Below are 18,145 nucleotides of genomic sequence, written 5' to 3' on the forward strand. Positions count from 1 at the left end.
CACTGTGGCTGAGAGGTTTGCATGTTTTTTTTTCTATAGAGAATACTCAGGATGTAAGATATATCATATTATATCACGAGACATTACAAAACTAAAGTAATTACTTTAAATAATTTATCGTTGATAGTATTAATTAAACTGTCGAGTGTATCCTTTATTATTCTGGTGCTCTGCTCTCATGCATCTGGTTTTTATTTGTAATGTAGTAATAACCCCCCTGCAGCTGACACGATCTAAAATATGTGAACTGGAAACTGAATTCATGATTTGAATCCTGCAAACGTTGTTAAACAGACGTGAACTCCCGCAGCTCCAGGATCCGCTTTAATTCTCCCTCTTTAACTTCTCTCATGTTGCATCTGCAGCAGGGAACTCTCTGTACCCACAATGCAAAGCTATGCTAACTGTAGCCGAGACGCTCCACTGTGAGCAAAAACAACAACAGGCTACTCTGAGCAGGAGGCAGCTGCATGGATAACGACAACAACGACGACCTGGATCTCACACATGCACTCGTATCTTCTTAAACCAAAATGAACCATAGCCTTATAATGTGAGTACTGTCGGCTCTAAAGCGTTCTCCAGCAGCTGGAGTCATATTAACACGTTCCTTTAAGTTGAAACTGTTTGCAGGCTAGCTGGCTAGCTCGCTAGCTATCTGCGTCTCTCTATGTTTGAGTGTCTTCCGGCAGCAGCGGCGGCGGCGGCAGCGGCAGCGGTGCCATGAACAGTGGACTCCCAGCTTCAGCTGCTCCGCTCGGGGGTGCCGGGATACCCAATGTCAAGGTGAAGTTCTGCCGATACTATGCGAAAGACAAGACGTGCTTTTATGGAGAAGAGTGTCAATTTCTGCACGAGGATCCGTCCATGACAAGCCTGCCGCTGCACGGTGGCGGCAGTAGCCCCGTCCCGATGTCTATGGCCGGGGGTGGCGGGACGCCAGCGGGGTATCCCCTCAGTGGCTCCGCGGCGGCCTGCCCGGGTTCCGGCGGGACCGGAGTGTCCAAAAAGAGCGAAACGTTGGGGCCTGCAAGCACGTCGCTGGAGGGACAGCTGTTAACCAGTGAGTAGTAATAACAGCATTACGAGGCCTCACATGGACTGACTGACTGTGACTTTACTTTTGGGCCTTGTGGGGCTGTGTAAAAATTTAGCCCGAGGACTCATGGAGGCCTCATCACCCCAAAACAACGTGGGTTACATTTCTCTGCCAAGCATGATCCAAACCTCTCGGTATGCAACCAGCGCACTCTGCTCTCCTCGGCTGTGTTGTGGATAGTCTTCAGGTAGTTGCAGTTGTGCTTGATAATAACATCTAACTTTAGCCATGCTGCTGCAGCTTACACTGGAGGCCTGCTGTTTCTGTGTGACAGCTGTGAGTGGGCACAAATCCGCGAGCTAGTGCAGCTATTAGCCAGCTAGCGTTAGCTACATTTGCATTAAACTGTTTTTAAGTAACCTAAGTTTATTAGACTTTGTCTCCGGTGAGACTTTGCAAGTCTCAGCATTGGTGCCATCATTTTTATCCCAGTTTATATTTGATCACGTGAACTATAGTGTTTCTATAAAGACGTGAGTTTTAATGTTTGCTAACATTAGCTTAGCTAAGCTGGCTGTCCACGGGGCTTTGTTTTGTGTTGTCTTTTCCCAACGTCAAGTAATAACAAGTTACTAACATTCACCTGCAGCTTTGCTGTAAAAAGCTGCTCACGTCCATTTTAACCTGAATCCCTGAAAAGTGGCAGTTGCAGTTTAAAAGTTTGTCCCTCTCCAAACTTAATATCGCCCTGTGTCAGCATGTACAACTCTCCCTGCAGAAAATATTCACATGCTCTCTAATGTCTGATGTGATTTGCTAAGCAAACATTCAGTAGTGATAACTTTGCTGTTGATGTCTGAACCTTTAGGCTTTAGTTATTTCAGGTATTGCAGCAAATATTACAGGTTGAACTTTTGTTTCTGTCCTCCACAGTCCCAGGGATGGAGGGTGCAACCCTGAGCGATGCCAGTCTTACCAACTCTTACTTCAGCAGCAGCTTCATTGGGGTCAATGGGTTTGGAAGCCCAGCAGAGTCTAAATATTCGATGATGCAGGTACAAGAGGGAATCTGTAGATATATAAACCGTGTAAACACACAGTGTGATAAAGACTGCTTCAGATAAACGGAGGCTCTACAATAGTCGATTTAATGTATATGGATATTATGTGGTTAGTTGAACCTGTTTTCACACATTTTATCACAACAGTAATTAATGGTGATAACTGTTCTGGTTGGTGCTCTCTTCAGCGAATGACTACCAGCAGCAGCTCCCCCAGTCTCCTCAATGACGGTGCCAAGAACTTCAGCCACAGCACTCACGGTGAGCCTCCCACAGTGCTCTGTGAAGCAGCAGTCAGCACTCTACCACTGAATATTGTAAGCACCACTGCTCAAGTCTTAATACTCCATGGCCTTTCACAGATCCAGTGAATTCACCGACATCCTCACTCTTCAGTGATTTTGGTGCTCTTAGCATTTCCCAAAGGAGAAAGGTGAGCACACAAGCACTCACTTTGAAGAAATCAAAATGACCTCAAAGTGCGTTTGAAGTTCAATACAGAACTTGTTGTATGAGCATGTACAAAAAACTTAACTATGATGCATTTTCCGGCTTAGTTTTGTCTCTGACAGCAGTTTTAGATTTCATGGAATTCTTGCATCTTTTTTCACCACCAGGCTCCTAACCCAGCAGCGAGTGAGTTCATCCCTAAGGGAGCTCCACGTATGGCCACCATGGCACAGTCCAATGTCCAGGCCTTCCCCTCGCCTCTCTTTCCACATCCTGGTCTCAGCAGTTCCACAGCTGCTGCACTGGCTCCAGGTGGGTTTTTTGGGGTAGAACTACCAACTGAAAAATCACCCTTCTATACCTGCTGTGCTCCACTTTTTACTGTATCAGTTTTGTTTTCCAACTTTCGCTTAGTTATAGTTCAGCAAACATGGGAGTTCCTGTATAAAGCACCACATGTGCTGCTGTTGAAACAAAAATCTGTTTTGCTTTAGCGTTTCTTTCAAACATTTTAATTGATTGCAGACAGTTATTGCTGCTTGTATTTTTCTGAAAATAATATTTCCTCCTCTTTTCAATTGCAGGCATGTCCTTGTCTGCAGGCTCTTCTCCTCTACACTCCCCAAAAATTACGCCGCACACCTCCCCTGCCCCTCGTCGGCGCAGTCATACCCCAAACCCTGCTAACTACATGGTGCCCACCACTGCATCGGACCAGGGTGCTCACATTATTCAGAAAGAAACTGTAGGGGGGACTACCTACTTCTACACAGACAACACCCCAGCACCAATGGCGGGGATGGTATGTCAAGAAATATTTCTGTACTGAACCTGGTAAAGTACAACATAAAACATACAAAGATGCAATATGACTCAGTGACGTTTGTAGAAAATGATTATAATTAAGAAAACTTAAATCTGAAACATGACTTGATCTGAGGCTAAATTATTAATTCTTAAAGACTATGCTTCAGTTTGCTTGCTGCTTGAATTATTCTTATTCCATTGTTATGTATCTAACTCACAGTTTTGTTTCAACCCTTTCATGTAACTAAATGCTTCTTGTCTGGGAAAGGTTCTACATGTGCGATCACATTGGTTTTCATTTCTCAATAAATAGGAAGCTGTGTTTTTCTGGTTTCATCACAGGTGTTTCCTACTTACCATATCTACCCCCCCACCGCACCCCATGTGGCTTACATGCAGCCGAAAGCAAATGCCCCATCCTTCTTCATGGCTGATGAGCTTCGACAGGTATTACCCAATCGCCCTCCTAATTTCTCACAAACATCCCCATTGTCCTCTTCTCTGGAGGTAATTTTTGATGTGTGCCTCCCTGTTTCTTCTTCAGGAGTTAATAAACAGACATCTGATAACCATGGCCCAGATTGACCACTCAGAAAACCCAGGTAAAAGGTCTTCTCTGTTGACACAACAAAGGTGTGTTTTTGATTTGATAATTTATGCATGTGCAGCAGAACACGACAGGCTGGCAATAAAACAAATCTAAAAAAATCTTCATATCAAATGAGAGTGTTTTGAGGCTCTGTTGTCGGTGTTCACACGTGAACAAATTAGCAGTGCTGGCTTAAACAAACGTTGAGTCTCTTTTGGGGTTGGTTTTTATTATGGTTGTGTGTAAGGGTGTAACATGTTTTTTAGTTTGTGTGGGTATTTCCACATGTGTTTTGTCTTTACAGATGTACCGTCTGAAGTGGACAGCTACCACAGCCTGTTCCCCCTCGAGCCTCTACCACCACCAAACCGCATGCAGAAGACCAGCAACTTCAGCTACATCACTTCCTGCTACAAGGCCGTCAACAGCAAGGATGACCTGCCTTACTGCCTAAGGAGGATACATGGTGAGAAATAGTCTTTCAAAGAAGCAAAATGCAGATGTCACAGAACCCAAATAGCCACGGTGGGAAATGATGTAATTGTGTAAATCTGTAAGGTGTTGAAACATCAAGAAAGCAACATTAGTTCCACCCTTCTTTCAAAGTAAAATATAGCATCACTGTTGTGCAATAAACACAAGCTCACTTGATTACAAGGCTTATTTGTTACTTTGGATAATCAGTGCAGGACATGTACAACTCTTCAGTCAGAAAAAACTCTAAATGTGTGGGTTGTGGCCTAGTTGTTGCCGTATCTGTCTGTGGCACAGTATTTTGTGATAGTGAATGATTTTTAATTGTTTGTATGTTTGCATCTTTAAAATGTGATCAGGTTTCCGCCTCGTTAACACCAAGTGCATGATGCTGGTCGACATGTGGAAGAAGATCCAGCACTCAAACTCTGTAACACTGAGGGAGGTCTTCACCACCAAGGCCTTTGGAGACCACTGTAAGTGTTTATGTGTACAGGACCTCTGTGAATTAAATTCTACTTTTGTGTCCTCTTGTCAGGTTGTCTTTGTAAATACTGGTCGTCTTAGCGCTTGTCTCAGACATTAAGTTTTCTGTATAGATGATTATATTTTACACTTCAGGGTGTGGTGATAGATTTGTTACATTATTGCACAGGATAAGTGAAAAAATAAAGACTTTTAAGATGTCAGTGGAGGCCATATCCTTGCACAGGCCAATTATGATCTTAAAAAACGATGATACCGCAATATTGAAGAGGCTGGGCCGAATCTCTTACATGTCACAAGTTCAGATGAACGATTCTTATGTCCTGACACTTATAACCTGAAACTAACCAGTAGAGTACATAAGCTTGCTAAAAAGTAGAAGTGGAAATGAAGCCCCGGAGAATAATAAGGAAGAGATCCCCCTGGCATCTCAGTTACCGGCACCTGCTTTTCATTGGTTAGATCAGTAACTAGAGTTTTGAAAATATAACCTCCATGAACTCCTCCTCACACAGTGCCATGATTACTATAGTACTGAATTTAAACTCGATATCCGCTTTCAGACACGACCTGCGGGTAAGACCCCGGAAAATTGTCCAGGTAGTTGACCCGCAGTCTTCCTTTCAGACATGTACAACGCAGCGGGAGTGATGCATTGCAAATTGCTATTCACACGTGCATCTCCTCCGGTAGTATCTGCGGAGTACAGTTCCTGTCTGAGTGCAGCTTATGAACTGTGGATATTTGTTACCTGCAAGGGTTCGCAGGAGCAATGAAGTTACCTTGGCTTATAGAAACTAGAGTTTTGTATTTGATTGTTTCATAAAGAGAAACACTTGAGGGAATGCAATATAGAACTAAGTGGAAATTATTGGATGAATTTAAGTAGGTTTAACTGTTTAAAATTTGCTGATGGATGCAAAGCTCTAATCCATGTCGTCTTCTTTTTTCCTTAGCGTTGGTGTTCTCTTACGACTTTCACGCGGGTGCAGAGACCATGTTCAGCAGACACTTCAATGACCCAGCAGCGGACTCGTACTTTACTAAGAGGAAGTGGGGTGAGTTGGTCTTGCCTCCCCTCCGCCCTCACACTGAAACAAGTCCAACATCAACTTAGATGCCCCTCTACTTCACACCTTAAGAGTTTTATAATTAGGTCATTGCCCACAGTTTATTTCGGTGTGTCCTCACATTTTCGCAATTTGCGCATGCTCATTTTCATTGTTAGATTGCAACATCACACATCAAAAACATACACATTCTCCAAGAAGTTAAACGATCTGTAACCTCTCTCTTGTTGTTGTCTTGACACCTCAAAGAGGATGTTAATATTCAGAGTCTGTAAAGCCTCCTCAGTTTGACAGTTGGCATGTATTGCAAGAGAGACATGAGAACTTTGAGGAAACTGTGGCTGAAACTGATCTCAGGGCAGGTGCTGCAAGGCCTACCTACAGGAACGCATACAGAGGAAGCAAAACCATTCGGACCCCAATCTTTGTCTAGTCTGTAGCAAACATGCATAACAAACCAAAATACGTGAGTTGTATAGAAACAAGGTATTGCCTTTAGAGGAACTAATGTTTCGACCCACTCAGCGTGACATTGTGGCTTTTGTTGTGCAACACACAAACTAAAACTATTGCTTATTGTTGCACAAATGCATGTTGGTTATAAGATTTACAACCTACAAAAAAATGAGTAATACCAAGTTCTGCAAGTAATCGTCAACAGAATGATCGACGTGGACAATTAGGTTAAATTCACTGCAATTGGTGCTTCTTTCTGACATCACAAGTGTGAGAGACAGTTGGTTGAAGATGAAATTGCAAAGGAAGCTGACATTTGAGGTTTAGGTTAATTTAAGGTTGTGGTGACAAAACGTGTTTGTATGCAGGACAACATGAGCCTCCTCCACCACGGCAGCACGCAGGTCTGCTCCCAGAGTCTCTGATCTGGGCCTACATTGTTCAGTTAAGCTCGGCCCTGCGAACCATCCACACCGCAGGCCTCGCCTGTCGTGTCATGGACCCCAGCAAGATTCTCATCACTGGCAAGACCAGGTATAACCTTTACACACACCCCACACACAAAAACACCCTCAGCATGGGTAGATGGATGTTGATATTGTTGTTTACAGCTTGTGACACATAACCATAAAAGGTGATCTATATCTGAATTAAAATTTTCCAGCAAAGAAAATGTAGATAAGACTATAACTGATAATTCTTGAGAAGCGGAACAGTATTTTCAGAGTAGCCTTCCTTTCTTCACACCATGTAATCGTGTACACATATACAAACTAATGATGAAGTTTTCTATTCTCTGGAGGTTACGGGTGAACTGCGTTGGAGTGTTTGATGTCTTAACATTTGACAACAGTCAGACCAATCATCTTGCCCTAATGCCACAGTACCAGGTACTTTGTATGATGTTGCCCACAAGTCATTTCTCATACACATGTGTTGTTTAAGTTATTTAAAAAATGGGATGTTGGATCATTAACACAAATATTTTTGTGATGTGTGTGTTTTCTTGTAGCAAGCAGACCTAGTGTCACTGGGCAAGGTGGTGCTGGCGTTGGCATGTAACTCTCTGGCTGGCATTCAAAGGGAGAACCTGCAAAAGGCCATGGAGCTGGTGTCTATCAACTACTCTTCAGACCTCAAGAACCTCATTCTGTAAGGAACATGCATGAAGCAGCAGAGACTTGTGCTTATTGAAGTTGGAGATGACTCAGAAAGCACTTGGACTAAAACTTCACCCATCTTGGGTTTTGGACAATGTGCTAAGAACAATGATCCTTTAACATTTGTTCGCAACAAAGAGCTTACTTCATTTCCCTCTTCCTGTAAGATGTATTTTGCATGGCAGTAATGATGTCCTAAGGCCACAACTTGACCCATGCCACTCAGTTACCACCATAAGGTGTCCTCTGTTGGGACTGAAGGATTTCAAACCAAGATTTGACATCATCTCTAGTAAGATGCAAGGAAAATCTTAATTAATAATTAATTAATTAATCTGATTGGCCCATAGCATCTTCACTTTTAATTAAAAGATTTGAGGCGTTACACCTGTAATGCTGTAAACATGTGTGGCATCAAAATAAATGCCAGATATACTAGTAGAAGAGTCATCGGACCTTTCTAACTCACCCTGAGGGTAAAGTCTGACAGCTTCTGTGTTTGTGCAGGTATCTGCTGACAGAACAGTCTCGCCTGCGCAGCGTCAATGACATTATGCCGATGATCGGAGCCCGATTCTACACACAACTAGATGCATCGCAGATGAGGAATGATGTCATCGAGGAGGACCTGGCCAAGGTATAAGCAGAGTGCAACATTACCTTCAAAAACATGTACAGTTTGTGTCTCATATTGAAAAGCGTGTTTAAGTAGAAAAAACTCAGCCATGTTCTCTACAGACTGATGTTATTAGACGTGGTCAGAAAGAGGTAATTGGTGTAGTTAGTTAAGAGGGAACTTGTGTGAGCACACAGGATGTTGTACGTTAGATGGCTTTGCAGTCTCGCTTTGAATTCCGTTTCCTCATGTGAGAACGTGAACGTGTGGACCAGTCTACTCACAACTCATTTTTTTTCTTATACATGCTTCCTCTTTCCTCTCACAAAACGTTTGTAAATGTAAATGGTGAGGCCAGTTTCTGCTTTTCTTTGATGTCCGGCAGATTCGGTGTGAGTGTTAACAAACAAATGCATAGTGTAAATGGGAATATATCAATAACATTATTTGAGAACAGCTGAATATCCAGGTAATAAACCTGAGTATTTATTACTACAGAGGAGTAACAGAAAATATGTTTGCAAAATAGGGTAATAGGCCAACCCTGCCAGTCAGTGGAGTTACATGCAGCCAAAGAACCAAATTTCTGATCGTATAAGACAGAGTTTGGACTTTTAAAATGCATGTAAACACCGTAGTCCGATCTACATCAGTAAAAAAAATAACGGACATCTCAATTCATTGTCGGCATTCTAATGCCATGTACACTCAGCCATCGTATCTAAATCGAATTTTGCATTCTGCGCATGCTCGAGAGTTTCTGCCGGGGCTTTCAGCCGGAAGTGGAAGGAGACGGCTCTGGTAATAAATAGTAGTGTTGTTGCCGGAAAGGTCAAAGGACACCATGGCTTAGACAAAATCAACAACTCACTTCTGGACGGACGAGGAGACCTGATAGAAATATCGCCAGATAGTTTGTTGTTGCGGTGACGTATAGGTCAACCAGAAGTGGCTCTACAACCACTCGTTGAAAGGGCTACAGCGCCACAGGGGGAGTCAGCCATGCACCGGCTATTTATTCGATTCTCTGAACGGCATATATACTCAGACAAGTGACAGCGGTGCGTTCAGTGACAAAATCGGTATATGGCTTAATCGTATCAAGCTATCCCATGCATACATACTGATTGATCTGCTCATACCTGTAATGGTGTTTACTGTACATCTGAACATCTCTGTTTGCTGTATGTGTCTGCACACAGAAAATAGTGGCAGTGCTGTTGTCTTGCCAAATGTGTCTTTTTCGTTGATTAAAAGCTGAAGACTTTTTTATTTAAACAGAAGAACACAATGTGTTTGTTTAATTTATAAAATTCCTTTTGAAAAGTGTGATAAATTTCAAGCTACTGTGGCCAGAGAGTTTGGAGAGTATCTTCCTAAATGCATGGAGGAGGACACCAGCACCTTCAGTCTTCAATCGTTTGCACTTTGCCCAACAGTGCAGAAAACGTTTGACAGGGTGAGACAGCGAGAACCGAGGAGGGAAAGAAAAGGCAGGAGTAAAAATATATCAGCAGAGATGGAAGGTGAGCTATAACCTGTCCACAATCTGATTTTAGACCCCTTGCACATAGTCGGTAGTACAGCAGCTTGTCCTCTAAACACAAAATTATCTGATCTAGGTGTCCACAGTTGTTTCTGAAGCTTCCACAAATCACCGGTAACGTTGGAGTTGGCCCCTGTTGTCTTGTGTTTCCATAAATTAACAATCAGAGATAAGACTGCATACAAAAATAAATATTTAGTCGAAATTTGTGACTGACTTTCAGAAAGAAGGAAGTGTTCTATGGAACTTGCGAGAAAACAGGGTCCGGAACCATGTATGTACAGAAGGTCAAGTGACAGAGGTGTCAGTTTCCCTGAAGTGATGAGGTGTTTTTTATTTGAAAAGAAACACTGTTTTTGTGCTTCAGGGATGCTGTCTGCACTCATACTCAAACGTTTCTGATAAATAAAACCAGTGTTTGCCTATTTGCAGGAGGTACAAAATGGCCGTCTCTTCCGTCTGTTGGCCAAACTGGGCACCATCAACGAGCGACCAGAGTGAGTCGAGCGTGTGCAAAGACCAATAAATATGTGGGATTTGTATTTCGGTTATTCCTTGATAACCTTGGCTTGTGTGATCAGGTTTCAGAAGGACCCATCGTGGTCAGAGACGGGGGACCGCTATCTGTTGAAGCTTTTCCGGGATCACTTATTTCACCAGGTGACAGAAGCGGGGACGCCCTGGATCGACCTCAGCCACATCGTCTCCTGCCTCAACAAAGTAAGTGAACGTTCCTCTTTTCTTCACGACCCAACTTATTTGTTGTTTCTTGTAAATTTATCACAAACGGGTAATTTTTTTTTTTCTCACTTCTCCTTTCTGAAATATGAAGCTGGTTTAAAAGTGTTTGAGTTTTCTGTTTTATTCATATCCACAAACTTCACACGTACACCAATATGCTTGGTGTACGATATATGCTTCTCTTAGCCATACAAGGTCATCTGGGGACACAGTATTTCTGAGAAGCATGAAATCTTATTCTCTGAAAACCAAAATTTTTTATCGGGTCTCAAACCCAATGATATGGTTTTCTATCAGATAATAAGGCAAATAAGCGAGTGGTACTTTTTGCTTGGAAAAAAAAAATTTGCTGATTCATTTCCTATTGACAACTTGTATTTATAATAAATATTCTAAGAAAGATTTTCATTGAAGAAGAAAAACGAGTGATTTGTTTAAATTGCTAGTTTTTTGGTGCAACTCCTTGTTCATGGAATATACATATATATATAATATACAATTGTTGACTTTGTTTTCTTCAGTTGGACGCTGGTGTTCCAGAGAAGATAAGTCTGGTGTCTCGGGATGAGAAAAGCATTCTGGTTGTGACCTACTCGGACCTGAAGCGCTGCTTTGACAGCACCTTCCAGGAGCTGCAGGCTGCAGCCTCTGGCTCTCTGTAGCGCCCTCTTTGGGCCCGGGGTGCGTTTGCCCCGACCTGGAGCACACTATTGCACTACAGCGGAGGACCAGGCTTAAAAAAGACGACATCAGCATGGCGAAGGCAGCGGGGCAGGGCTTCGTGAACCTCAGTCACATACACTGACCCTGTCCACCAGGATGGCTTTTTCTAACGTGTATTTTTTTTAGTTTTCCTAAACCCTGCAGCTGAAAATCGAAAATACAAAAGGAAAAAAGAAAAAGGACAAATATGGAAACTGTGACAAACGAGTATGATGACATTTTTTTAGATTTGGGGAACAAACCGAGAAACAAACCACGAGGTTTCGAACTTCTTTCCTGCTTTTATTGTTTATTTCTACAGTTGGGGTTTATTTTTCTGAGGAGGATGCACTAAGATTTTAATTTTTTTGTTAATTTTTTTTATTTTTATGAAATGTGTGAGTGGCCTACAGGGTGTACAGAGAGAGCTTAAGTCACACACAGACATAAAAACCAGAGCAGACTCACAATTCTAACAAACTTCAAAAAATGAAATCCAGCTTTTTAATGACTGCATCTCTCTTCTGGCTGGAGACCACACCCCTTCATACTGACGCACAAGGAGACGGGACGCACCACTCGAGGCTTTCATTGGGGCACCTGTTTATTGAAATGGGTCCAGCCCACTTTTGCCTTGGTTGTTGGTTCTCCCTCAGAAAGGACAAACCACTTGGGTGAGAGGGAAGGGTTCTTAAAACTGGAAAAAAATTTATGGATTTCTGACATTTTAGTCCAGCAGATTGTGGAATATCAGGCTCATTTGTTTAGGTGGGGGGGAGGGTGGACGAGCATAGACTGGGCCTTAGGTTTCTGGAGGTGAAACGTGGTTTCTGTTGGCACTGAGGAAGGGGTGTCTTCTCCTGATGCTGTCTACCAAGTGTTTGTTACATATGCAGCAACCACCATTGTGACATGAACTGCTGAATGATGGGTTGTTTTGTTTTGCCTGTCCAGCACTTGGGTGTAGCCTGTGGGTGGGGCTTCTGTTGAGGTGGAGCCACAGCTGCCTCTTTGTGGAATGTCCTTATTTTGTCCCCCACCCCTCCGCCTGCCCTCATCATCCCCTTACTTGCTCCTACTCTCTTCTGTCCCAAACTCTGTTTCTCCTCGTGGGGTTACGGCCCTCTACTCTTGAAAACAAAAGTGATGCTTTTTGTGAATTTTCTAGCCGATTTTTCTCTCTGCTCAGCTGTTGTGCAGAAAAACATGATGGGAAATGGGAGGGCAATTTATCTTTGCCTCAATTCAACTTTTATTATTCTGTGGACCAATTCCAGTAGGGGTTTAGGGAAAGGGGAAAGGCTGGAGGGCGAAGGTTTGTTTTAGTTTAGTTTTTAACATCATGAAATACAAACGTGCTGGAGCAGTGGTGCTGTCTGTGTCACTCACTCGAATGGCTTGGATTTCTCTCAGGATGACAAACAGCTGGAGGGGCACAATGATTGAATGTGTTTTGCTGTCATTGGCTGCCCCCTGTCCAGTCAGGTAGATGAGCTACAGTGGAGTGGGTGGGACGTCTTCAGATGGAGGTTTTAGGAAGTTTACGGCGTGGAGAGATGTGGAGATCACGCAACGAGGGATTTTCATGTTGCCCTAAAGCACAGTTCATATTCTGTTAATCCGAGTCAAAATTGACTGAATAAATTTGGTGCAAACCCACTTTGACCCAGAAAAATCAAACCCAAGCTGCATCAAACCGCCGTTGTTGATGCCTTTGTCTTGTTCTCAGTAGCTGTTGAATGTGTTCAAACATGAGACTGTAGAACAACAGGGTCGCACGTCAGATATGAGACAAATCAAGGTGAAAGGCGTGACCGAGCACAGTGTATTGGCTACGGTCGGTTTTATGTCTGTTCTGAGGGCAACAAACGTGCAGGGAGCCGGCTGTGTTAGATCATGTACTACTTCCTCTGTTCTACTTCTGAAATGAACAGAAAAACATACTTGGTGAATGTGGTGCTTTAGAAAACCCTCAGTACACACACACACAAACACACAATCCCCCCCAACTCGGCCTACACAACGTTAGTGCTCATATCACTATCTTCCACATGGTAACACACACTCCAGTTAATATTAGTGACAACGTTCTCCTCCTCCACCACAACACACCTACAATCACCATCTTAGTATGTTTTAAGCCCCTCTTGTGTTCATTGTCTCAAATTTTGCAATATTTGTGTGTACAGCAGTATTTTAATAAAGAATACCAAAATGGATACATGAGCAATGTTGTCACCGTTTTTTTTGTTGTTTTTTTTGTCACGTTTACATTTAAAACATTTTATAACATGTTTATACGAATACTAACATTAGTATATCCATCAACCATTACATTCAAAGACACACTGTAGTAAGTATCTAATATTTTCACTGGAAATAATGTGCAATTTACATCTTGATATTTTATCAGACAATCAAACTTATATAAAAACTAAATGCAAAAGTTCAAGGATCACATGTTAATACCAAGTAAATATTGTTTTCTTAAGACGCCAATGTTTGAACGAGTGGCTTAGATGACAGTATTGTACTGGATGGATCTGTTGATATTATGTCAGGTCGCTTCAACAATTACCTCCACCAAACCAAGGACGTTTTTTCTGTTAACAGAATTACACCAAAACTACTGCACGGATTTACACACAACTTGATTTACACGGTGGGAGGATGTTGTATAGATCAGGAAAGAACCCATAAAAGTTTGGTGCAGTTCTGGATCAGATCCAGGATTTTTTTTTTTATAACTTTATTGCAAAATTTTACATTTTGTGACTTTTTCACCAATTTCCCAGAGAATAAAACAAAGATGTTGATGAAAAAAAATCCATCATATTTAAGGCACTGATATCTATGAGTGTCATTTGGTTTCAAAATGGGGAGATGCATATTTTATATATTTCTGTATATTCTGAAAGACCTTCGATAAGAAAAGATAGTTCGTGTAGAATTAAATATACACTCAGTTGCCAGCACATTAGGTTTAAGCAGCTAAAACCAACAGTTTGATACAACAGCCCTGCAGTAAATCACATATTCATGAGGATTACCATTTTTGTTTTGTTGAAACTGCTTTAAAGATAAAACATCATGGTGTTAGTCATTTTGGAGGATATAGATTTATTTGCTTTAACAGTATATTACATAATACTGAGAGATATTTTAACTATTAAAACAATTTCAACGAAACTGAACATTAATATAAGTAGTTATCATTAGTTTTAGATGCAATCATTGATCTGGCACCTGAGTGTGTGTTCCGACACAGACGTGACATTTCAAAAAACCAATGTTAACAAGTGACTTCATTCATAACATGACTACAGCAATAAAATAAATATACAGATAAGATACACATACTATAATTCAGTGAGTGATAATATTTGTCCAGCATATAGTGGCTGTGTCAGAGGAACGGTTATTTCATACAGCAGTGTTCCTCTCCACAAAGCTCAGCATGAGGTACCAGTATATTAATACGCTCAGTAAATACATTCTTTATAACTGCGACAGGATAAGTGATGTCAGGCAGCTGCTCTGGTCCCTGGTTCATCATCATGCAGTTGTAGATTCTGAGAAAAAGCCAATGTACATTTTTATTTGTGACCTAAAAGAAATTAGAAGACGGGATTAGTTATAGGTGTTACACTGAGGTAGTGGATGAAAGCAGCAAGTGTGAACAGGCAGAATTAGATGTGAGTGAGTGAAAAGGATGAATGTATTGACCCTGTGTGAAGTTACAATTAAAGCAGATGCTAGAGGGAGGGGTAGAGGAAGGCAGAGTTGTAGTCCGGAGGAGGGGAGCCTCCTTCATCAGACTCCCAATCGCAGGGCAGGATGGACGGCTCGTTGTCACGGAGACCAGTGATGTCACTGCACAGTAGGGGAACCTGGTTGTCCCGACACTTGAAGGTGAAGAACCTAGATTTATAAAAAATACACAGATTCAGAGTAATTCATTCATGATTCTTGAGTGATTTTCTATTTTGTCACTTATGTTTTTTTTTTTTTTACAAGATGACAAATATGCTCCTGATCAATCATCCTTCATCACTGGGAGGAGGGGAGTTAAGGGTTCAGAAGTCTCCACCTGCTGAATTTCCTGGAGTTGGAGTCGTTATTCCACATCAACTGCTTCAGCTCCTCAGATGGAAGCACCATACCACTGTCACTCTGCTCGTCCTGAAGCAGAGAGGACATCACAGCATTATTTTCACAGGGTTTCCCACAACAAGGAGATTAAATGTTCGCCCCTATTCTTTCTCTTTTATTTGTAGGATCACGTAAAATCTTGGTAGAAGGATGGGATGACGGCCAATGTTGGCACAGATTTGTTAAAATCGGAGCTATTTTTTAGGTGACGTCAACTGTGTGTGTATATGTGTGTGTGTGTGTGTGTGTGTGTGTGTGTGTATATGTGTGTGTGTGTGTGTGTGTGTAAGCAGAGGTGAAGAAGTGAAGGTGTTCCTCTTACATCAGGGGTTTCTGGCTCCTCACACGGAAGTTCCTCAAAAGTCTGAAGTGTGGCCATACCCCTCATGTAACTGTTGGAATTCAGACAAGAAAAGATAGAGATTACACTTCCTCCTCCATCTGTTTCCTGTATTTACTTTCAATCATTTCTTTCATTGCCTCACGTCCTTACCTCAGGTTTGTGACTGCTAGAGGCTTCTCCATCCACGTCTCACTGCGACTTGTGTCTCCAGCCATGAACGATCCCAGAGGAATATAATCTTTACCATCCTGTTGAAAAGATGCAACTTTAGGTCCCTATACTTTGTGAGAACTTCTTTTTATACACCTTATCTAGAATTTGACAAGAAATAAATCATGATCTCGAGGGCTAACCTGCTGAACTCTTGCTTGTAACAGGTCTCCCAGCGTCTCCGACAGGTCAGTGAAGGTAGGTCGGTCTGAAGGACAGGCCTCCCAACATGCCAGCATTGTGCCGTAACTGTACATGTACACACACACACACACACACACACACACACACACACACACACACACACACACACACACATCTCGTCACTTCTTTTCTTCCTGGCTGATTTCATATAACATATATAATATTTTTGAAAAATATATTTCAACCCACATCTCTGGTGTGCTGTACTCTGGCGCTCGCATCCTTGTCCCATCCTTCAGCCTGTGGCAGAACTCCTCATCTATGTAAAGACCGGGGTACGGGGAAGCTCCTGTCGGACAAACACACACGTCAGTTCATCAATATGTGAACACGCTCAACCACACATGACAAAAGAAACAAGAGTTGACAAAAAACCTCACAAATCATTAAAAAATGTAAAATAGAAGCCTCAAAAACACTTTTAAAGTGGTTTTGTATTTATAATGTGAGTTGTTGCGGTAAATGTTGTATAAAGATTGAATGTATATAAAGATGGACGATGAGAATAAGTAATTAAATCCAAACTTATTGGAAAAATTGACACTTGAACAAACGTCAGTATGATAAGAACTACCTAAAATGACAGAAACCATATTTGAGCAAAATCATTTTGACCTGTGCTTTGACTTTTTATTTTGGTTCATATCCCAACCATTTACATGGAGGAGGTGGGGTCTATAACCTGTACCACAGCCAGCCACACTTTGCCTTCACTTTGGGGGGATGTCATGTCGTCCATCTTTATGTCCAGTCTATGTTTGAGGACAAATGGGTGGTGACTCCTACCCAAAGAGAAGATCTCCCACAGCAGTATGCCGAAGGCCCACACGTCACTCTGGGTGGTGAACACCTTGTCGAAGATGGACTCAGGAGACATCCACTTCAGGGGGAGGCGGGCCTGTCAGCCAATCAGAGCCCAGGAGCAGGGTCACACAACATCAATCTTGTGAGGAAATATTAAAAGTCAGACTTGTGCACTCACGTCTCCCTTGCGGACGTAGTCGGGGTCTTTGTAGATGTCTCTGGCCAGACCGAAGTCACAGATCTTCACCACTTTATTGTCAGAGAGCAGAATGTTCCTGGCTGCCAGGTCTCTGTGAATACACTGATGTAGGCACAAAGTGAACACCGGTTTGAACTTTAGTAAACAAACAGATGCATGTGGACACACACTCAGAAAAGAGTCAGACCTTGCGAGAGGCCAGATACTCCATCCCCCGTGCCACCTGGAAGCTGAAGGAGATGAGATCCTCCAGGAATAATGACGCGTTGGATGCAGATTTGGGATCTAGAAGAAAGACAGCAGACACAGGCATAGAAATAAAAAAAGCTGAAAACATTTTTAAATGGAAAATATATCGGAAAATGTTTTCCGATGTGAGGTGCTTGTCTTACCGGGGTTATTTTCTTTGTTTTCCCTGTGATCAAACTCTGCCCTGACGCTGCTCTGTCCGTCACAATCACCCCTCAGCCCTCCATCTTGTTCCCCGGAGAACTAATATCGAGAGAAATGATCCCAGTCAAACCTTATGAATACATCAATGTGTTGAGTGGCAGTTTTGAGAAATGTGTTGACTGGTGTCAGGGGGAAGTTTGTTTCTTTGACACCACTGTTTTTCTGCAACCTCTAAACCTGTTAATAAAATACGGAAGTAAACGAGATAAGATCTCCAAACCTAAAACCCATTGCAGAAGTGTGACAGTATGTTTTTGTAATTATGTGCAGCACAACAAGGTGTGGTTGTTGCAAGTGAGAGAAGAAGCTGTAATGTGAGAAACAAGGCCATCACGACGCCATCTTTAAGTGTGTCAGAGGAACGACTGCAGGAGCTGTGGAGCTCACCTGGTCCTGCACAAACACATCTCGCTTGCTCTTCAGGAAGGTGGAGAGGTTTCCATAGCGACAGTATTCCACAATGACCATCAGCGGTCCTGCTCACAAAGAAAACAAGAACATGCATTAGAGGTGCGACTCGTGTAAGAGAATGAAACACTGACTCTCTCATTGAGATTTTCAGACAGACAGACAGACACACACA

The 18,145-nt window shown here is 42.3% G+C and overlaps 2 protein-coding genes across 8 annotated transcripts in view; one reads left to right on the forward strand and one right to left on the reverse strand.

Moving 5' to 3' along the window:
* The first annotated feature begins 378 nt into the window (after positions 1-378).
* On the forward strand, positions 379-13,423 carry pan3 (poly(A) specific ribonuclease subunit PAN3). Of its 5 annotated transcripts, none has more exons than XM_020107107.2 (19): positions 379-553; positions 696-1,063; positions 1,973-2,094; positions 2,289-2,361; positions 2,463-2,533; positions 2,718-2,862; positions 3,135-3,352; positions 3,700-3,804; positions 3,902-3,959; positions 4,251-4,412; positions 4,780-4,896; positions 5,863-5,964; positions 6,801-6,966; positions 7,235-7,322; positions 7,445-7,584; positions 8,100-8,229; positions 10,187-10,251; positions 10,336-10,474; positions 11,017-13,423. In XM_020107107.2, exons 1-19 carry the CDS (start codon positions 534-536, stop codon positions 11,155-11,157), a joined length of 2,430 nt encoding a protein of 809 aa, XP_019962666.1. In that variant the 5' UTR covers positions 379-533; the 3' UTR covers positions 11,158-13,423. The 5 variants fall into 5 exon arrangements, 4 of the variants coding, with proteins under 4 accessions (XP_019962666.1, XP_019962665.1, XP_019962667.1 ...); XM_020107106.2 differs by having other exon boundaries at positions 401-553; positions 693-1,063; XM_020107108.2 differs by having other exon boundaries at positions 417-553; positions 634-1,063.
* An 877-nt stretch (positions 13,424-14,300) lies between these two features.
* flt1 (fms related receptor tyrosine kinase 1) overlaps positions 14,301-18,145 on the reverse strand; it is a 28,237-nt gene continuing 24,392 nt past the window's right edge. The window contains exons 20-31 of one of the 3 annotated variants that reach the window (XM_069512701.1): positions 17,950-18,038; positions 17,502-17,601; positions 17,297-17,394; positions 17,089-17,211; positions 16,893-17,004; positions 16,296-16,395; positions 16,046-16,151; positions 15,843-15,940; positions 15,672-15,741; positions 15,288-15,379; positions 14,939-15,118; positions 14,301-14,804 (exon numbers count right to left, since the gene is read on the reverse strand). In XM_069512701.1, the coding sequence (XP_069368802.1) occupies positions 14,953-15,118; positions 15,288-15,379; positions 15,672-15,741; positions 15,843-15,940; positions 16,046-16,151; positions 16,296-16,395; positions 16,893-17,004; positions 17,089-17,211; positions 17,297-17,394; positions 17,502-17,601; positions 17,950-18,038 (1,154 nt within the window). In that variant the 3' untranslated portion in view covers positions 14,301-14,804; positions 14,939-14,952. Of the gene's footprint in view, positions 15,119-15,287; positions 15,380-15,671; positions 15,742-15,842; positions 15,941-16,045; positions 16,152-16,295; positions 16,396-16,892; positions 17,005-17,088; positions 17,212-17,296; positions 17,395-17,501; positions 17,602-17,949; positions 18,039-18,145 lie in introns of all 3 variants that reach the window. The other 2 variants (XM_069512700.1, XM_069512699.1) reach the window with 2 other exon arrangements.

Source organism: Paralichthys olivaceus, chromosome 17, assembly GCF_024713975.1.
Source record: "Paralichthys olivaceus isolate ysfri-2021 chromosome 17, ASM2471397v2, whole genome shotgun sequence".
Lineage (NCBI taxonomy): Eukaryota > Metazoa > Chordata > Actinopteri > Pleuronectiformes > Paralichthyidae > Paralichthys > Paralichthys olivaceus.